Raw genomic sequence first — 22,292 nt, forward strand, 5'->3', positions numbered from 1 at the left:
GCTGAATTTAAAGAACATTCTATGTTGTAGCATATGTTCGCCTTTCTTCCTAACGTGAACTACACGTGCTGCAGTCCAGAAACAAGTTCGCTCCACATCTTGCAATTTTGCCGATTGGCTAGACGACCCAGTTACGTAAGGCCTCTTTAAAATGATGAAACACGAAGAATTCACCTCGTTGCGAAAACTTCAGCTCAGACATGTTGCCGAAGGAGATAGATATCTGAAACTTTCGACTACAAATCAAAGAAAATAAATGTTAGAAAATTCATTCGCATAGTATGAAAAAATTACAAATTCTTCATTTGTAATGTCCTTCGAATAGCAGTTAGATTTAATACGGCGGTTTTCAATGCTAGAAATGTTTGTAACCTGTAGTTCCATCTTTTTCATTATATTACGTTGCATTTTTATAGTATTATTAATAAGCTGATAAACATATTGCCAATTTTAGAAGTTTCTGCTAGTCTCTAGCAGAAGATCATTGTTTGTTTGCTTAATCGATTACGGTAAAATACGCGAGGGTTGACTTCCTTATACGAGGCAAGCCTTTACGGTATGGGATAGGGAGGGAGGAATTAGGAAAAGACTTTGCAGTGAATAGGCCTAGAAGATTTTTATGAAAAATTATCAATTTAAAAAGTATCACTAATCTTTTGAGCGAGAGATTAATTTTTTTCCAAACTATATCTGCATATTATAGCTAATTAACGGTTAATCTAATCTTTGAATAGTTTGATAATTTCAAAAGCGCCATTGTTTACCTTTTCGGGTCGAATTTTGTATTGTCTCGTTAATGAAGCTGTGATGCTGGACATAAATCGTCGGCTATCTAGCAATTTGAACAGTTAATTGACAGCTTGAAATTAAAACTATAGAAAAAGTTACAGGTTATAAGTAAAATACGATTAATAATCCTCATTCTTTAACCAGTATAACAAAGTAATAAAAACGTAACTAATTTAGTAACATTTAATTGTAAGTTTAATTTTCCTTGTAAATAGAATAATTATTGGAGGGTGTTATTAAGATTAAAAAACACAAAAAAGATTTTTCTTGCAACAATATTTCGAATCCGTGAATTTTTAACTTTTAGGGACGCGACACAAATTATCACCCTGTGGGAAACAATGTGTATTCAGCATGCTTAACAAGTTCTCGTGAATGTAAACAAACATCGCAAAAGATAGCCATCCTCGTATATAAACAAAATATAAGCATTGTTACAGTGCAACAGATCTTCTTTTTCACTTGCCGCTACTGGTTTAACAAGTGCTTTTTGATCGTTCCCATCTCTTGAGAGTGGTATAACCCCATTAGTACCACAAGAAGTCAATGGAGGCGCGGCCCCGGAAACGCTGCAGATCCCATTTCTGACTTGTGCAATTATAAAAAATGACGTCTGAATCACCTCCATTCTTTAAAACTGCGCACCGAAAGCAGCACGCGTGGCCGAGGTGAATTGGTAAGTGTTACACCACAGCACAATACCTTCGAAAGCGAAATCGTAATACTGACCCATACGAAGGGCAGAGAAACCCCTGCAGGACTTCGAACCCGATCGACTCGATGATCCCTTTCATTTCTGCCTTTAGGCTAGATACCCATGATGTATATAAAAGTTGTCGGGTAACTTTCATTAGCAGACACCCTTTAATCTGCAGCGAAAGATAGTCCTTTTCTTTTTTTTTTTTTTCTTTTAAATTCCTCAGCCTGGTGAAGGAAGATGAAGGTTTTGGTAAGACTTTTTGTGACATGTTTCGCATTTTAGGCGAAAATAAATATAATGTTTTATTTAAATATATTACTTTGACAATAATCTCGTAATGATAGAAATAGAACAATGTTTAAGGGAAAGATTAAAGGTTAACTCTCTTTCATGCAAAATGGTTGTGCATTTTTGAAGATGTTTAACAAATGCAAAAAAGTACCTGCAGCTAAAAGATATCCCGTATACTACCTCGTTCAAGACATTTTGAAAAGAGGATAATTAAGTTGTTTCACTCTGCTACTTCTAGAAGAATACAACAAAATGGGTTTCATATTAAAATAAATTTAAGAAATAAGCTATAAATTGTCTTAATATATATATTTAAAAAATTTTTGACTTTGCATACGAAGTGGGCATGATTTTCAGAAGATAATTTTTATATAAAAGATATTGGTTATGAAGTGTTGGAGTTGGCAAAACATTCTAACCTCAAAGCACTGGAAAGGTTAGTTTCACTGATGTTTAAAGGAAGCATTCGCTAAAAAAATAAAACCGTTATTGTTATTTTAGTGGTCTAGGATCACTAATACCACATTGTGACGGCTGTTAATTTTCTGAACAGAATTTAGCTTTCTAGTTTCAATGTTATCTATGATAGTTGTAGAAACAGGCCTGCAAAGTTTACCTATTTGAGGAATAGAATATCTTTTTAATTAAAAAGGATCCTGCAAAAAAATTCGAAAAAAAAAATAATTCCTGTTCAAATATGTTTTTTCAAGAATTTTCCTTATGTACCTTTTCCTTTTTGAAATTTATACCTTTTTTTTTGAAATTTAATAATAATTAATTTAATAATAAAAATACCTTTTTTTTGAATTTTTTGAAATTATATACCTTTTTCCTTTTTGAAATTTCATTTGTATCTACTTAATACATATAGATGCATTTTAGGAGCTATATTCTTACTTTTCATTAAACGCAGATTGGAAATTTCATTTTAATAAAAAAAAACCTTCCCATATAAAGTTAAACCTGTTTTCTTTTTTCTTATTTTTATTATTCTGATGTGAAGAATTCTAGAGATTTTCAGGATTCGGATTCAAAAAGTGAATAATTTGTTTTGTCCTTAATAATTTTTATTTGTTAAAATTATATTTAAACTAATTAAAAAATAATTACAATGAAAAAAATTAGCAATAAAAATTAAGAAAAGAGATCAGATAAAAATATTAGTTGATAGAAGATAAGACTTTTATTCTCACTACGGCATTCTATTTTATTTGCTTCCTTTACTTTTAAATATCTAATGTACTATTGCATTTGTCTCACACGTAAAACGGCCTTAAAATTTTAGATGATGCATAAGAAAGCCTGACCCATCAGCGGCCAAGCGGTAAAGTCATTGAACACTAGTAATTCTGTCCGAGATTCAAATCTCGCGCACTGGTTGGGCTGCATGGGCGTTTCCGTGGTATTTCTTATGTGTATTCGAGTTAGTTTCCCTTAAAAAGCTTCACGAACGCAACTCTCTCCTTAGGCAGATATCCCTCAAGGCTTTGCCGTAATCAGATAAACCAAACCAAACATAAGAAAGCCTACTTTGTATAAGCTCGTTATGTAAAGGCACTACACAGGAAATATATTAAAAAATTTTGAATACAAATTTTTAGGGAAAATTAAGTAAATATTTCCTAGAAGCGTTATGTGCTAAATTATATTATATACAGAGATTGCTATATATTACGCAAATTTTGAATAATTAATTATATATGAAAGTATATGGACATAAATTAAGTAAAAAATTACCTCTACGTATTTTATTTAAACGTTAAGTTGCGCATATATGACGGGTCTGTTTAAAAGAAAAAAAATCGTATTAAAGCCGAACCAGTGCAATTACAAGTTGAAGAGTACTTAAAATTTATGAAATTAGAACAATAGTTTTTATATAGTTTCAAGTTTTTTTTTTTTTTTTTTTTTTTTTTTTAATGTAACGATCATCAGTCCAGTTTTAAACATTTGTTACGCAATTTTACTTCGAATTTTAATTTTTTCTGTATGAATTCTTATATTTAATATTATTAATTTCCTTATGATTATTATAATACGGTTGTACATAATTTTCCTTTATACTGCTTGTTCGTTTCTTTTGGTCTTTTAATATTTTAGGTCAAATATTGATGTTAATTTTTGACTCTGTCCTATCAACCCGATTTGTTTGGAGAGTTTCCACACAGATTATTTGCAGTGCCAATACAAGAAATATTCCAAGAAATATTTTCAAAATTCAGTATAAGTTTTCTTTTATTTCGTGTTGAAATTTTCCCATAAATTATTTTTTAACGGTCAAATCTCAAAATTTTGAACATTGGATAAATAGAAAAATAATCTTCTAAATAAAGGTTTTGTAGAATTTCTGATATTACTTGTCAAATTTTTGGATTTTGTTCAAATGTTGTTCAGTTTCTTAAGTTACCGTGGAATTGGTAAAAAATGAATTTTTAAATTAAAAAGTTTAGTACTTAAATTTATAGCCCGAAAATTTTAAAAGGTATTGCTAACAGATTGTTGATTTAAACAGAAATTAAGGAATTTGAATTCAAATATGTCCAATTGGATATTTCGAAAGACATTTGGAAAAAAGATGATGTCACTTGCTCTTTATTATAAGAGGTCATTAACGAATAATTTAAGTTCATAAGCAACGCTGTTCTTTATTTATTACTTTCCCATATACTACAGACTAAAAAGCATAAAATAATGCATACGTGTAGAAAAAGACTTTTAAATTACATAATTCTGGTTAAATGAGCAGTAAAAAGTAAAAAATGATTTTTATAGCTCGCATAATAATCTGTGCCACATGCGATTAGAAATGAAATTATGGTTTTTCTATATACGAATTGTATTACGACTTTTACAACATTATAAGTAAATTAGAACTAGTTGCATAGTAATGATGCATTTAAAGAATGTGTGTGTGTGTGTGTGTGTGATTATGGCAAAGCCTCGAGGGCTATCTGCCTAAGAGGAGGGATGCCTTCGTGGAGGACTTTCTAAGGGAAACTGGCTCGTATACACGTTACACATGGGGAAAACCCATGCAGCCCATGCAAACGAAAACGCCCATGCAGCCAGCCCATTCGCGGGATTCGAACCTCGGACCGAACTACCAGCATTTAAAGAATGATGATTATATTCGATCTGCTTCATCACCACTTTATCGATCTGCTTCATCACCAAAAATTCACCACTGTTAGCAATTCTCTGATTTTGCTTTCAATCTCAGATGGCCAAACATGATTTGACGGATATAAATTATTATTTTATTTTCTATTAGTCAATTTAAATAAATCTATGTAATTTAAAAATGATTGTTTATTTATTATTTATTGTTAGTTGCAACGAAATTGCAGTAATAATAGCAGTCGTACTTATACGTAAATAAATCTGATGACACGTTTCATATATACTCAAATCACATAATGTTTTGCATAGACTCTTATTTGATTTCTACTGTCAACTCTCGATTTACCATGGTGATTCCAGGCGACGTTCACATATAATTCAAAGTCATGGTTAATCCATAGGCAGTTAAAAACACAAGAAAATTATTATAACTCATACTATAAGTAACAAAAATATAACTAACGATTTATCTGTATTTTCAAACAGTTCAATCTAGATAATAACTTCAATTTGTTACGTAAATTATCAAAAGTAACTCTAAAATACTCAGAGTTGCTATAATAACCATTTTTATGATGATATGATATGATAACTATTTGCTTATGATAACCATTTTGGTTGTCCTACATATATTTCTTTTTATATTTTCTAGTGGCAGCTTTATTTTACGCTGACATTTGACAATAGTTGATTTTCCACGTTCCGCTATAAATACATGTTCAATTTATTTTAGACAAGGCTCTGTTAATTCGCAGTACAATTAATCCGTTCCCAGTGAATCTGGAGTCTATAGAAAAGTTAAGTTATTAAAGAAAATGTTTAGTATGGAAGTCACTATGTTTAAACAATACTTGCAATCTCTAATGTCTTAACCTTTTTTAATCTTTCTACATTTTGGATCAGGTCAACATTATTATATCTCTAACCTGAAAATAATTTTCGAAATGAAGGTAGATAACTGAAACCGGAAGTAATCAGACATAGGAGCGTGAGATGAACATGCATATTAAGTTCTGAAAATCATGTAAGTTCAATTTTTGAGGTCAGAGTTCATTTGCATATGCAACACGTTCTCTTTCTTATTGATGCCATTATGTTTCATACGCCGTTGCATAGCAGATTCATTGATAAGTTAGACAAAAGCGAAAATCATGAATTTGGAAAATTGCGTTGCGAAAATGAATTTTATAAAGCATGAAATCTATCAAGCGATAACTAATTTATAGGATCAAGAATAATTTTTGAATTATCATAATTATGGAGAGTTGGAAAACTTAGTGGAATTATTTGCTTGTTGTGCTTAAAATGCAGAAAGTTGAATAAAAAGAAATATAAAGGCAAAAGTACAAAATTATGCAATAAAAGTTTTTACCAAAGTACGTATTATAGTACTATATAGCATTAGACAAATCTCTACTCAAGAAAAAAACTAGCATAACTAAAAAAATTGCGATTTTTCGCTTATATTAAAAAAAAACGAAAATGTGATATATTTTCATGTGGAAGGGTCTCTTCGTATATATAGCTGCTAAGCGACAGTTATGTTAGTGTTGTTTTAACAAAACAAATCTTCATGCGAGTTGTCCTTTTAACTAGTGATTTTCGAGTTGTGCCGCTTTTCTTCCAAAGTAGCGACATCTTTTAAATCGCAATAACAACGAAAATATTCACAAACAATTACAGCTTATTATTATAAGTTCAATATTATAGTAAGTAATATTAAAAATATATCGATTGTATAATATATACGCTTTTTGCTTTAAAATCGTACAGTTTATTAAACAACTATAATTATAACTCTAAACATAAAGTTCAGTTATATCTAGAAAGAATTAAGTCACGTCAAATGATAACGTTTCGGAAAATGGGTATTTGCAAGTTCTAACGGAAATTAAATTAAAGATCTTATAGCCTAGGCGATGACAAAACTTCCATATCGTTTAGATGACAAGAGCTCCATTGACGTAATAGATTCCAATATTGCATAGAGAAAAAGAGGTGTAATGAATAAAGCTAAATCACGCAGAGGAAAATATGGATAACAAATTGTTTATGTTACTAAAACAGATTTGCTGCAGTAAACGTATTTACTAAAACAGATTTTGTTTTGTTGCTGTACGAGATACCAATATTACTTCTATCTTGTCAAATGGAGAAGTTTGTGAATATATGTTTTTTGGGGAATTCGTAAAATTTCTTTATAAGAAACACAAGCATAAGTCCGTTTTCCTTAGATAATTACTTAAGGAGTTTCACAAACATGACAATTCTGAAGCGCATTTCTATAAAACTGCAAATGTTAGTAATTATAAAAACCTGAATAATAAACTAAAATATGCAGAGATAATTTAAGGTAAATAATGTGAATGAATAATTTTTTTAACAAATAAACGAAGAATATCTTCAATATTTAATTTCAAGGCTAGAAATAAATGTGAGGGGGGGAGGGGAGGGAATTCTCATTTTAAAAATTCATGCGTGCATCTCATTTAAGGTAGAAAGTGACAAGGTTAAATGTTCAGATTTATTTTTTAAAATGCACCTTTCATTTCGATCGTGTCTTTCATATAATATTTTTGGTTTATAATGTACGAATAGGAGCTATTAAAAATAAACGTGATAAAAATATGAAGCAGTCTGTATCTATTTTTGAAACGGCGTTTTTGATATTTCAGATTGGAATTAAATCTGCTTTTAACGGTCCTGCAAATCTTTACTAGTATACCATACGTAAAAAGCATGTTATTTTGCATATTATCTTTACCCTTTTAAATTTAATGCAACTTTATTTTTCTAGCAATGGTCTTATCTCCAATTATGTTTTTCGAAGTAGGAGAGAGGTATTTCATGCCTCTATTTATGCTTCATTTTTAAAAGGAAATAAGTTTTTTCCTAAATTTTTGTTTCTTTTGAAAGAATCTGTAAAAGTTTTCTTTCGATTCGTATTAAAAAAATTCTCATGCTATAAAAGTAAATTCCTTTTTAGCTGTCAATAAAAATTTCTGCTTTGAAACTATTAATAAGGAACATTTCACATGGGTTTCAGTAAATAAAAATCAAGGATTCTGCACAGAGTTACGTACTGTACGGCATTAGAAACATCTTTTAATAATCATAGAAATGCTGCAAAGTGTTATAAAAGTTATTTTTTGGATGTATTATTAATTAAATTTATTTTGAAATTACTGCACTGAGATACATATTAAAAAATAAAGAGGTTCTTTTATTGTTTACAAATTATTCATTTTGTCAAGTAATTAGAATAAAAAATGAATTGAAGATTTTATTTTGTGTAGAAGGAAACACTTTAAGAGCTGATTACGCGTCAAGAAGTATGGAAAATCTTATCTCTTATGCAGTTGCAGGACTCGATGGGCCACGTAGAGGAAAGATACATAGTAGAAAAACAAATTCTATGTAATGATCTTGAAATATGAAGCTGTTATCTTGTTAAAACCCTGTGCTTTTAGGCTAAATTTTTAGGAAATTTAACAAAAATTAGTTGCATGAAATTAAATGCAAAATACTGATAATAGTTTTTAAAATAACCAATAAGCCTTATTTTTAAGATTTATTTAAACTATGAGTTTCTAAAGTCTACATTATACATACTTTCCATAGCTAAATTACTAGAATAGTAATTAAAGGTAAGCTAATAATAAATCATACGAAATAATAAAAATAGATAAAAACAAGAGATATTACAATTTTTCGACAACGCACATTTTTTCCTTAGTATAAACCTCGTTACAAATGGCTTTCAAATTACATTTTGGGAAATCAGTCGGAACATTTTAAGCTATAGACTAGTACTTCAAACCGGCTTACCATTAAAATTAAGCCCTGCTCTTAAAAATTTACAAAAATTTAGAAAAATTAAAAAACTAAAAGAGTAAAACATTATAAAAATCGACTGGAGAAACATGATTCGTAGCCACTTATGTTTATGTGGCGTTAGAAATATATTTTACTGATGATACCAAAACTGCAATTGTTCATTAAATTATCAGTTTAGTATATTATAAAATTAAATGCATTTTAACTTTAATCAGTTAGCTGCCTTATTAAGAAAGTAAAGATTTAAATTATTTAGGAATGCGTTTATAGCTTCCAAATCACCCGCCTTATTTGTTAATAAAAGATGCGCTCAATTTGAAAAATAAATTAAAGGTATTATGTTTTGCAGAGTGGCAATACTCTGAGAATTGGCCATGGACACAGGCGCCGAAAGAGAAATTAATGGTCTTAACGTTCCATACAGAGGCAACTTTTATCAAAGCAACTGGATGATAAACGCCGTCTTTATATCTCTTCCTTCTTTATCTGTCAATTTCAGAGATATGATACTGTTTACGGATTTTACTTTGCCCCGACGTGATTTCACATGTTAACTGAAAGCAATAAGTCTGCTTCTAGATTATAGCTTAATAATTTATCTTAAAGGTAAAACAATATGGATAGTTTCTTAGCTTTTTGATTAAAATCAAATTGTAAAATGACATCATAAAGGATTAAGACTAAACAAAGTGTCCTTAAGATATTGTGCTTCACATGCTTTCTTTTTGGCATCACATGACCTCTTGACCTCTTTAATTCTCTTTTAGGTTTTCAGTCTGTGTCACATTACAACCATTTAGTGATTTCTAATGTTCGATAATTTAAAATGATTTTTGACACTGATTGGGAGATAGCTGTCTCTGGGCCTTCAAACAAGAAAAGAAAAAAATAATTATATTAATTTAGCTGCACATAGACATGAGTATTATAATTGTATTCATTCTAAATTAATTATTATGAAGGACTCCTGATCTGCGACAGCTTCAAAATGAACTGATCTGCCAGGAGTGAGTAATTAATAGTTTGGATAGCTTTGAATTATCTTTAGGAAACTGATTTGCATTGTGTATTGCTCAGACGCTTTTAAATTTAAATTAAGCTTTTAAAATGCGTAATTGATTATGCAAAATGCTCAGAAGCTAAGTACTATTTTAAAGGGGTTGTCGTCTTAGAAGGCCTTTCTAATGCAGGATAAATTTAATAGTTTCAATTGGGGATGTTGTCAGCCTTTTATTTAACTGTTAAGTATTTAGTTTTAGTGTTTAAATGTAAAAACAATACTTACGCATTAACTCAATCACCTTGGCGCAGTTCAGAGATTTGTTTTTACGAATGAAAATGAATGATTATGTAAGACATCATACAATTCAATTGAAAAATTTAACTTATTCCTTGTATAATTATTATTAAATATGCATCTTACATTCTAATTATGTATTTATCTCAAAAATCAATGAATTAAATCTACTCACAAGCTGCTTTTTATTTTCTTTTGTTGTCGTTGAAATTTCGCGGCCTTTAAAAAATTCAAAACAGTTGTTCCCTTTAGTGATTTTGTGTCAAATTACTGTATTTCTGTAAAACTTTTACCACAATTTCTTCCCTTGCTGGCAAATTACATAAGCGTTGAGTTTAAGGCAAAAAATATCACTGTTCGTCTGTAAAAATTATTTGAATGTGGAATACAACGAAAAGAAAGCATATGAAAATGGCTACATCGCTAATTTGAAGAATTGTTATGAGTATGGCTGCCAGAAAAACTGTTTTGCGTATGGTTGTCAGAGTTTGGCCCATTCTGAGAATTTCGCGACTTCTACTAAGGGTGGTTGCGTTAATATGTAAGCACCTAAAAAAAAAAAAAAAAAAAAAAAAAAAAAAAAAAAAAAAAACTTTTAGTGAAGTTTGATATTTATCAATATTTTCTTACTTTTTTTTTTATTTAATTTGTAGAACACGTTAAAAATAGTCTAATCTAAATAAGTGTATATATGTGTTTTTCGAGTTTTGGAAAGGAGAAGGGAAGAACATTTAAGAATGTTGAAAGCGGTCCATGTGGCAACAAAAGTTGAGAACAACTGCTGTAATGGAAACCTGTTATCGTGTAATAGCTATAAGGCATGTTACTTGAAGAAAATTCTTTTGGGACATGCTTCCTAATAAAGATTACATTCTTGCTTTTATTTTTTGATCTCTTGATTAGTTCAAATTTTTGAGAAATAAGTAGTTAGCATATACTGTTCTGTTTGCACCATTTTAAGTTGTTTGGTTATAATTCAAGAACACAGTATTAATTTAAAGAATGAATTTGAATTGATGGAAGTTTTTCAAAAATTCAAAATTAAGAGACAAGTATCGAAAATTTTACTCTTTACAAAATAGTAAAATCTTGAAATATTTTCTATATTAATATGAATTTTGGATTTCATTAACTATAAAATATTGCATTCAAGAATATAAATTAACTATAAACTTGTAATAATTATATTATTATTATTAAATAAACTCATAGCTCCCTAATTATTAATTTAATGCTGAAATCTGTCTATTCCTTAGGCGGCAATTCTTTTTCTCAGTCTGCTGTCTTGCTCAATGGCCATCATTTCCATACACTTGGGACATTCCCATCATTATGTGCCTTCCTATGGACACGGACACAGCTATGGTCATGGATACAGTCATGGTCCTGTCTACTATTATCCTTCCTATCATCACGCCCTTCATCATGGACATCACGGGAAAGCCCTGACTATAAGTTTGGGAAAGCGATGATCAAGGTAAAACTGCTTTTAAAGAGAAGAAATCTGTGTTTTAGTTTCAAATTTTTAATAATTAAAAACAAATTAATTCATATATTTTTACAGACAGTGTCCTATTTTCCTATTTCATGGAAAATCTTTCCCAGAAAGAGTTTTAAATGCATCTGTAACAATTAATAAACAACAATGTGCAGCTTAAAAGACTTAAAAAAAAAAAAAAAAAAAAAAAAAAAAAAAAAAAAAACGAAATATTCATGGGGTTTTGCTCATGTTTCTATAGCTCCCAACCGCCCAAACTCTGCGCAGTCAGATTACTCTATGGAGTGTATAAAATTTTTTTCAAAGAACTGTACTTGTATAACCCATAGTTTTGAGATATATGTAAAAGAAATGTATGACGTCATATCTGAGGCAAAAGGGGGGAACTTTATTGAAACATGATCATCCGTTATTGCATATGTTTACACAGAAAGACGTTCAAATGTCTAACGAGCATATCGAGGCATGCATCGATGTGCACGTTTAATGCTGACTTCACACGTTGCAGCAACATGGTGTCCGCCAAAGTACATGCAGCAGGAAGATGAGAAATTAAGTCACTTTCTATAGTAATTAGGTCTAGCTAGAACAGTTTCATGAAATGGTCTCATAGAAAAAAAAAATTACAAAGGTGTCAGATCTGGCGTTAGTGGCGACCATATAATCAGCCAACCCAGTCCAGCGACATGAGCATTCCATATCCAGCCAATCACGTGCAGAAGCGCAGAAATGCGCCAGAGTTCCATCAAGCTGCAACTATATGCGATGTGGCGGATAAGAGGTCATGCTTTTCTTTCGCATTTATCTCGAAAATTATGGATCGTAGAGGTGCGTTATTTGGTCATTTTTTATTCTATTTTTTATTATTTTTCAAGCAAGGATCTGGCTGTGCAAAATTTAGGCCATCTTGAAGGGACACCGTGTGTAAGAATTATTAGTCTCAGACTTGACATAGTTCTGTCCCATGTGTTGCTAATTTTACCATGATGCTATTTATTTTTGCTGATCACATCGAACATTTGATTAATGAATATTTACATTTTGAAAATTAATTAAGAACCTCCAAATGTGCTCTATAATTTGCCCTCTGTATTTCAGATGGTCAAAAAATAGTCGTATTAATACCATAACTACTGACACATGGTTTTAAATGTCTCAAAAATTCAAAAGTTTCACATGATATAATAATTACATAAACAGAATACTGTTTAACTTACTTCAAATGATTCAAGCTAAAAGATTTTTCTACGAAAATATCATAGTTGACTTTTCATGAGCATTATTTTATATTATAGTGTAAAAAATTCCAGCCTGTAGCTTTTAATCTTTTAAAAAAATCTTCTCCGCATCATAATATTTTTAGTATAGCTGTCGAGGAAATTTTTTATCTTTAAAATAGAGTTCCAAATTTTCTGTCAACTATCTCTCCTAGTTCATAGTCAAATATCTAACTCCTGAAGCGGATTAATAAATGGGTCAAATATTCTAAAATAATGTGATAACTATAGCAGTGGTCGTCAACCCTTAGAACTTCACGGATCACTACATACATAATTTTATATGTATGTAGTGGACCACTAATATGGATTAAAATAAAGTTAATACATTTATACAGTAATAATCAGCAAACTACACATATTCCGTTCTCATTGAAAAATTACACGGACACCACAAAAATCTTATCTTCTTGTACAGAAAACTTCACATTTCCATATCACTGAAAATGAACTTCACGAAAGCAAGAACAAATCGGAAAACGCAAAGCAATATCAATAAACTGACAGTGTTATACCTCCAATTTTTAATTATTGTAAACGTAATAATCATCGCTTACTCAGCGATGGCGCCATCGATCAACAGTTAGACAAAACGAAAACGGAAATTTCCAGAGATGCAATAAAAAAGAATGCAGATGGTTCTCATAAAAATCCATCAAGATCCTACTGACACGGAGAACAACTATGTTATTATCAACCACAATAGCATATGTTTGTAATTTAAAAGGAAAGAGAATTCCAAATTAGCGCTATTATTGATAACAGCAGCATATCCATGAATGCCAATTCTCACTTTCAAATGTCGCTAGATACACCTACAGAAGCAGCTAAAAAGTCGCTAAATTCAGAAGGAATTTCGCTAAAGGTAGTATCTAAAATAAAAGTATAATCCATAGCATATTATTCTTGAAAATGTCTTACTAGTAAAAATATGAAAAAAAAATTTAAAGACTTCAGACCAGTTAATTAAATTAAAAAAAAAAAACTTTTATTAACATATATGAAAACTAAAAGAATATTGCTCATTGAAAGTTTCATTTCTTCCATCAGCTATATGTCTGATGCATTTAAATGCTAGTAGCTGCGCGTTTATACTCAAAATCATATAGTACATTTGCTAGAGAAAACAAAATTAAAGGTACTTTACGGTATTATCTCGTCGACCGTAAAAGCTGGCTAAAGTTGAGCCAATCGTTTCTATGAAATTCTGAAGGAACTGACGTCTCTTTAATTAAACAATGAATAGACATGATTCACTTCAGCGCTTCCTAAAAAGGTTTTCGTTGATTTCTCCTATTTTATTTTCCGATTTTACCTGAAGAAATGTTTAGAAAGCTTTAAGTACAAGCTTCTTACAGGCGATTGTTCCGATGTACTGTTGTTTTGTCGGCTATATCGTGTCCATTAGTATACACTTTTATGATAGAATCCTGTAATGTAATATTAAAATAATCCACTTATTGCTGTTCTGTAGGTGGTAGGTCCAAAATTTTATTCATTTCTTTTAAAATTTAAGGAAAAATTACAGCAATAATAGTTAATTTATATCCTTGTTAATAAAAAAAGGACTTATCAAGAATCGATTGAAGCTACATCAAATAAAACAACAGATGTTATGAGTGTAGTGTTACGTCACGCGTATTCATAACTGGAGTTAAATAGTGCTGGTTAACGAAAGTATCACAGTCGACGGGATAATACGTAAGTAGCATATTAAGAGTAACAAAGTTAATATATGTTTAAGTTATACATTTCTTTGTAACTCGAGAATTAAATAAAATTTTTGTCTTTTAAAAGTATTAAGGTTTTTCCTTCTGACGAACCTCAGTTGTGCATTCGAGTATAAAATTATAAATTAATTTGGATGAATGTCCAAACCTTTCTAATAGCTTTTGCAGAGCCATTTTTATGAAAGTCAAGAATTACCAGCTTATAGCTGCCATAAATAGCATATTATCATATTTTAAAAAATTACTATTACTATTATTGTTATCTGAAACATCACAAGCAACAAACTATGAATAATTTTATCAAGAGATTCAACTTATGTATTAATCAAGTTACTATAAATGTTTTAAATAAAATTTTGAAAAGTGTTTAATCAATGTATTATATGTAATATTAGCACTTTTGAAATGTTTTGAGCAATATATATCAACATCTCTATGTTACCTTTTCTGTAATAATTAAGTTATTCTAAAAATGTAAAGAAAAATTTCAAAATAACCAAACTTACAAAGAAGATCGGTGAAAGTGCAGAATCCCCACTGATTGGCGCGTTTTTAAAAATTGCACATACTCGGTATCCATGTACACATCGACCTATTTTCACTTAAAAACAACATCACAGAATTGCACAAAAATGGCATTGCGCCCTCCCTTTATCCATGTACATATGGACCTATTTTTCACTTAAAAAGTTAAAGAAAATTGACAAAAATCCAATTCTTCTTACTTTTGTAAAAAGAGCCAAACAAATAAGTGGGCGATTCTGCACTTTCTCCAGAAGATCTTCCATCCTTGAACTTTTAAAATTTCTAAAACAAATACAATATATGAACCTTCGTATCATGAAATGCATAACAGTAAAAGAATTAGATGCTAATATTATTAACATTTTATAGAAAATCCCCCCCCCAAATTACATTGAAAAATATCGTATTTTTCATCGCCAATGGTGAGCTTTTTTGACGAATTTCATCACCAATAGCGAACTTTCCAAAAAAAAGTTTAAAATTTCTTTAAATCTCCACGGCTCACCAGTGGCCGAGCGGTAAAGTCGCTGAACACTGGTAGTTCGGTCCGAGGTTCGAATCCCGCGAACGGGCTGGCTGCATGGGCGTTTTCGTGGTTTTCCCCATGTGTAACGTGTATACGAGCCAGTTTCCCTTAGAAAGTCCTCCACGAAGGCATCCCTCCTCTTAGGCAGATAGCCCTCGAGGCTTTGCCATAATCACACACACACACACACTTTAAATCTCCACAACAGCACTGCATCACAAAATACAGTTCGACTTTTAAAATTTCAGTTTCTCATTCATACTCATTTATCAAAAACACTTCCTTAAATTTTAAGTAAAATTACAATTTGCTCTTAAGTGAACTTGGAGCCGATTTGGGAAAAAGAATACAAGAGATTCCAGGTCACTAAAAGAAAATTACTGTGTTAATGTTGAAAGCTAAATTTTTATAGATGAAATAAAATAACCAAACCAAACCTTTCTAGATATCGAACGTACACTTTTTGTAGATATTTTCTTAGCTTTAACTCTTTTTTTTCTGATAGCCTTTGATTAAGAAGATATTCGGATTGCAGAATATCCTCTTTCAATCAAATTATTTACAATCATAGTCTTAAGCAAATTAAGTCTAACTGATAAAAAAATTTTACTCTTTATTTATATTACATTAGATATATTTTGTATCGAGCTGTGGGATCGTTGACTCTTCTTTGAATACTAAGTCCAGATAAGCAGGATGAAATGAAAAATTTATTAGGCATAATAAACAGTACACAGAGTACAGCAATGATTGGAAATAATTCAAGAAAAATATGGATATTCAACAGTATCTGCTTAAAAGAAGGAGTTCTGGAAACTTTTGAAAGAATCGGTCGAAATCTTCGAAAATGTGTTTTCGCATATCTTACGGAAATTCGCCAACTTGGTGACAAAACCTTTCGCCAAAGCTCTTCAGAAACGAAATTACCTATATTTCCACCACTAAATGAACCATTTTTACAATTCTAAAACTGTCCATTCAAAATTAAAAGAACTATAATTCTGATGATATAGATTGTGTAAGTAGCAAATAAATACTTAAATACAGGACATATATCCATTAATTACATTAAACCCCAAAACAAACCGTACAATTATCATTATTAAAAACAATCAATAAATAAAATAAATAAGTAAAACAATGAAAAATATTGCAATACCGAAAATCAAAAATACAAGAAAGAGAAATAAAATATTTATAAATATTTACAACATTATATACTTTTCATTAAACGCACACTGCTGCCAATATGCAGTATTTTTTTAACATGAAATAAATTGATTGAGAAACCTAAAATTAAGGAGACACTAAATTCGAATTTTAATCCATACTTATTTCTTTATTTGAAGGTATAAATTCATACAATGCGAACTGGATATTATTTCAAATTATGCAGCTAGGTATCTGAAATTAATAAATTGTAGAAAAGAAGGTATTTAACTGAAAAACCTGATTTCTGAAATATTTAATTTCAAGTAAAATGACGGATGATAAAGTAATAGGGGGAAAAAATTTGCCTCTTCACTTCTGAAAATATATAGATATACATCTGAAAATGAATTCACAGATAAATGTCAAATAATAAATCTGAGAAAGAAAACCAAGCCAAGCCTTAATCATATATTATTTCGAGATTATACGAGTAAAGAAAAGAAGGAATAAAATTCTGACGTAACATAAGGCGAAAAAACAAAACAAAGTGCAACTTCGAATGTGCCCTCAATAAATTTAGCCAAGCGAAAAATTTGCAGCATTTTTATTATTGGAGATAAAAGCTCCAAAAGGAAAAATTTTACTAAAAAATAGTTTCAATGTAAATGACTTGCATTCACATTATCAATGGAAAAACCACGAAAATTTGCCTTCAGGCAAACCATCCACCAAAATTTGAGCCTACTTCCGAATTACCTATCACGGGTTTTACCAATCGCCCTTAAATTTTCCCACCTGAATTTTTGAAACTTTTGGATGCTACTTGCCAAATCTAATTATATTTTATAGTATTTTAGATCTTTATCTATACAGTATTAGCAGCAAATTCTTTCGGTGTTATGAATTTTAGATGAGTATAACCATGTATAATTTTTTCAGAAAAATTTAAAGTTCGATGTTAGACCAATTCAACGTTCAATTTAGAGAACTTCCTTGTTAGAACGTTTTCCAAAATATAGGTTAAAAATGAACACGGTTTTCATATTATGTTTTTGACTAACTTTCTTCTGAAATAAAAGTTTTTAATTTTTGGTAACTTTTAGTAATCAATCACTTGACTGCGAGTTAAAATATTTCAATAACTCAAATAAATATTTTAGGACATTTCATTTAAAAAACTACTGACACGAAATCAACGCTTATTTATGAAGAAATATATTTAACAGTCAAAACCGAATACTTGAAAATTTATAATTTCATTTGCAATCTAATTGAAAAGCAGCAACTGATAAAAGTCTGGAACACTGATTTATTTAGGTCGTAAAAGATATATATATATATGCTTATATATGGGAAATACAGATGATAAATGGCATCATAAGAGGGGCTTAAATCTATTTTGATAAACTAAGCATTAAAAGGATGATTTTCTGTATTTTTTAAACACTCAAGATCAAAGTGTTGAAATTCCCTCACGTCAGAAGTTCCGCTTTAAAACTGCATAGTATTTAACGTGACAATGACTACGTGATTTTAAAATTACATCAGTGTAAAGGGTAAACAAGCTTCCTATTGGTAAAATAGCGCATTTATATTTCATTTTGAATTTATTATAATTATCCTAAACATGTAATTTATGAATTTTAAATTAAAATAAATTTTCATTTTAAACATTTTGATTTTTTTTATTGTTTAAAGTCTTTTAGAAGGCAAATGCTTTGTTTGAATGCCAGATATTCTCATGTTTTCAAGTGTGAATATGAGTAATAATGTGAAAAGACTCTTTTCATGCCATAGGTTTCTTACTTAAGAAAATGTTTTGAAAGGTCCTACAGAAAGAAAGTTATAAAATCCTTTGCAACGTACTCTCAAATTAGATTACTATATTTATGCCGTAACACTTCACGTCTGTTATTCTAGAAGAGAGTTCTAGTCGCATGTTTATCTGCAAAGGAATGAAATGAAAATAAATATAGTAGTCACCTATTTTGCAACATTATGATTCTCATCTGTGTGCTATAAATAAATTTGATATGAAAATGTAATGGATTTAAGAAAACCCTTGATTTTATTATTGCAGTTCAGAAATGCATCCGTTGTTAAGGTAATACGCAATAAAAGTTTCATGACCTGTTTTTCTACAGCAATACTTTATCCAAATTCATATCCATTATATCTTTGTCTCGCATTTTGTTTCCAGTTTCGACCGAAATCGCCATTTCAACCGAAAACGACCGAAAACTTTTAAGATATCCATGAGGATATCTTAAAAGTTCTCCATTTACTTCTATGTAAGCGCAACACTTAAGCTTTATAAAGTGCACAAATAACTCTTACTATTTTGCTTTTCTCTAGAGGTAAATTTTGCAATTTGTTTTATGCAATATTCTTCAGAGATGAAATATTCCTTTCACCTATCTTTGATCTTTAAAACGTCACTACTGCACCACTGTATATATTTCATACTAATTCAGGAAGTTTTTGCCTTGTAATATTTATTGTTTTGAATAATTAAAAGTTATAATAATTCAGAAAGTAAGAAATATAAAAAGTATAAATCACGCTAAAAGTTTCTTTACTACTTCAGTGCAAACTTGTATTACCTTGGAAAAACAGATCTTTCTAGTTGTTTCATGTTAGCAGTAATGAATTAAAATTTCCTCCCAGACCACTGCTTCATTGATGTTGTTTAAACATCTTTCTCATGACACCTTGACTGCAAATTTAGATTCTTTTTATTTTGTGATTTTGCATGATAATAATATGTTCTTCAATTGAGAAATCTCCTGGAAAATTTTGTACGCACTTGCGATGAAAAATTAGTGCAACATCATTTTCTTTACAGTATTAGTATGCAGCTTTAAATTGCCGTCTGCCAAAGCGAATAATTAGAAGTTGCATCCAACCTTCCTGAGTAGCAGACATCTTACAATTAAAAGTTTCATAGTGATTTTAATGCCCATTTTCACAATGAGCAATATTTTCAGAAAATAACCTTGGTATCATAAATAATACTTCAATTTAGCTCTTAAAACAGAAAATACCGTGTAACATAAAATTATCCAAATTTGTTAATAAATATTACAGAATTAATAAGCCCTTTTTCATAAACTCTACGTACTGGTGGAATGTATATTTTCATGACAGTGCTTAAGATACTGCAGTCATGTAGTTAAATAGAATGGACATATTGCGAAAAGAAAATACCACTATTAAATGTAACGGACTTCTGCACTTTAATATGCATCAAAAAGTTAAATAAATCACCGAATTGAGTATAAACTGTTTTTGACAATATAAAGATCATTTTTGATGGAGAAGATAGAGAAAAATACCAAATAAAAGCATAACCCTAAATTTGAATGTCAGTTGACGCTTAAACAGAATATATTTAAGCGCCAGCTTTTATAAATCATTAGAAGAAAATACCTTTTTATAGTTTAATAGTAAACAAAACAAGAAGTTCAATGCAAAAAACTGTCCAAATAATCAAGAAATTATCGATATCTGCATTTCGGTTGGAACTCAGTCTAGCATATTTATTGCAACAAAAAACTTTGGAGTGAATTCCGATGAAATTGCAGTTTACTTCTACAAATTTTTACATTGAATTTCTTCATTTGTTTATTATATTTATATATATCATATTTCTTGCATTCTATAATATATAATTTTGTAGTATATCCATTTATGGCTGCTGCTTATTTGCTCTTCAACTAAAAATAAACCAATGATGATTGATCGTGTGAAGCCATGTGGGTTAAAACCATCGATGAAATAAAGGATATTCAGTATAGTGATGATGGTTATATTCAACATTATGAATTTTTACAGTATCCAAACAAAATTGTACTTTATGAACCCAAGATACAGTCAAAAGCCAATACCATTTGCATTTCTAGAAAGTTCGCATTAGATGGAAAAACTCGTAACTTAGATCAACTATTGTAAATTTTTGCAGTCACATCGCTATATAAATTTTTTCAAATCTGTGAATTAAAAACCTTATAAACTAAGATGACCTAGAATTCTTTTGTTCTTTATGTATTTAAAGTTGCAGTATTAACTCTATACTGCACTTCTTAAGTTTGTAATGCCTTTCGATTAAAGACACTATTTACGAAAGAGGCATTTCCATGTTTTTTTCTTGTGTAAAGCGAATACAAGTCACTTTTTGTTGAAACGTTTTGTAAGAAGTCATCCTTTCCTGTCATATACTTTGCGAAATTTGATTAAATAAATAAATTGAACGAGATGCCATGATTATGGGAAGAAGCAAATTAAACTGCTTCTTCACATAAATTTCAAGCACAATTTTTACCATATGCATCAAGGACTGCCAAATATTAAAGCATGAAAACACTTTTATATTTTTAAAGAAAAAAGAAATGATTTTAGGCTCAATCCGGAAGCAAAACTGCGAATTTGCACATTTAATGATTCGCGAGCTGTTTATTTTTAAGTTTAATGCGAATTTTTATGTCTTGCTTTAGAAATTCGAAGTTTGTAATATTGGCTTTCGAATTAATTAATTAGGAAAAAAGAGAAAATAGAAAAGTATTGAAATTTTTATTTTTATTTAAAAAATACTAAAACTTCTGTTTTTCAATTTTAGGAACTAAGGAGGACGTTACAGCGAACAAAAGAGAAGCTACTCTCACTAGATATAACAGTCAATAAAATACAAAGTTATAGCATATTGACAAATTTCTAACGCACCTTTGTCAGAAACTGAACTGAAACTTTGTCTTCTTAAAATATGTATTTTCACATAGAAGTTGGGCTAAGTTTTCGCATTGATCTGATGTTTTATACATAATTTTATTTGTAAATAAACTGTTATTATGTCACTCTGATTTAAATGCACTTTTGGTATACATTTTTAATTTATTTCAATACATTTTTAGTATAAATATGTATATATTGTTTGGAATTTATACGACTTACTTAATTTTAAAGCAATGTTTGATTTATAGAACAACAGGGAAATGTATGTTAAAATGTTACGGTTAAATCTGCTTGATAACTAATGCATAGAAACGTACTACAAATTATTCGAAACGTTTTTTAAAAATTTTAAGCTTTAAACTAGATAGCACATGCAAATTCGAAAAGTTAAAGCTTTTAAATTTTTTTCAGTTATTTTCGTAAATTAATATGAATAGAAATTATTAAAGTAGCATTTGACAGTTCTGAAACAACAGCTGGTATTTTTATTTGTATCTAAAACGTGTACTTTTCCACACTGTTTTAAACTTTAAGTGCTAAAACAACACAGACGACGTATCGTCCCTTCATAACTTTTAGATTACAGCGGAACGTACAGCAGCGGTTCTCAACCGGTGGTACGCAAGAGAAAAGTTGGTGGTACGCAAAGAAGCAAATATTTTTAACTATTAAATTCAAAAATTAAAATCCGCAACGTTCTGATTGAAGTTTTCTCTAACACTCGTAAATTTATACGATCTGAGCTTTGTTCAAGATTGGTGGAGGTAGTAGTATTTTGTAGTGGTGGTACTAAAGATTTTCAATTTTTGTTTAGATGGTACT

The 22,292-nt window shown here is 29.9% G+C and overlaps 2 protein-coding genes across 5 annotated transcripts in view; one reads left to right on the forward strand and one right to left on the reverse strand.

Annotated features, from left to right (window-relative positions):
* Positions 1-22,292, reverse strand: part of LOC118186822 (uncharacterized) — a 370,423-nt gene that overhangs the window by 88,383 nt on the left and 259,748 nt on the right. The window contains exon 3 of one of the 3 annotated variants that reach the window (XM_085822216.1): positions 15,265-15,346. The exons of 1 other annotated variant lie outside the window; for it this stretch is intronic. In XM_085822216.1, the coding sequence (XP_085678342.1) occupies positions 15,265-15,327 (63 nt within the window). In that variant the 5' untranslated portion in view covers positions 15,328-15,346. Of the gene's footprint in view, positions 1-15,264; positions 15,347-22,292 lie in introns of those variants that run through there. One more of the 3 variants, XM_085822213.1, reaches the window with a different exon arrangement.
* Positions 1,582-21,598, forward strand: LOC118186820 (uncharacterized). Of its 2 annotated transcripts, XM_085822217.1 has the most exons (3): positions 1,582-1,738; positions 11,291-11,511; positions 21,358-21,598. In XM_085822217.1, the coding sequence occupies exons 1-2, from the start codon at positions 1,727-1,729 to the stop codon at positions 11,504-11,506; spliced, it is 228 nt and encodes a 75-aa protein (XP_085678343.1). In that variant the 5' UTR covers positions 1,582-1,726; the 3' UTR covers positions 11,507-11,511; positions 21,358-21,598. The 2 variants fall into 2 exon arrangements, with proteins under 2 accessions (XP_085678343.1, XP_085678344.1); XM_085822218.1 differs by lacking the exons at positions 1,582-1,738; positions 11,291-11,511 and adding an exon at positions 11,561-12,360.

The sequence above is a fragment of the Stegodyphus dumicola genome, chromosome 8 (genome assembly GCF_044657685.1).
Source record: "Stegodyphus dumicola isolate Sdum_Otavi_A_Nest chromosome 8, ASM4465768v1".
NCBI lineage: Eukaryota > Metazoa > Arthropoda > Arachnida > Araneae > Eresidae > Stegodyphus > Stegodyphus dumicola.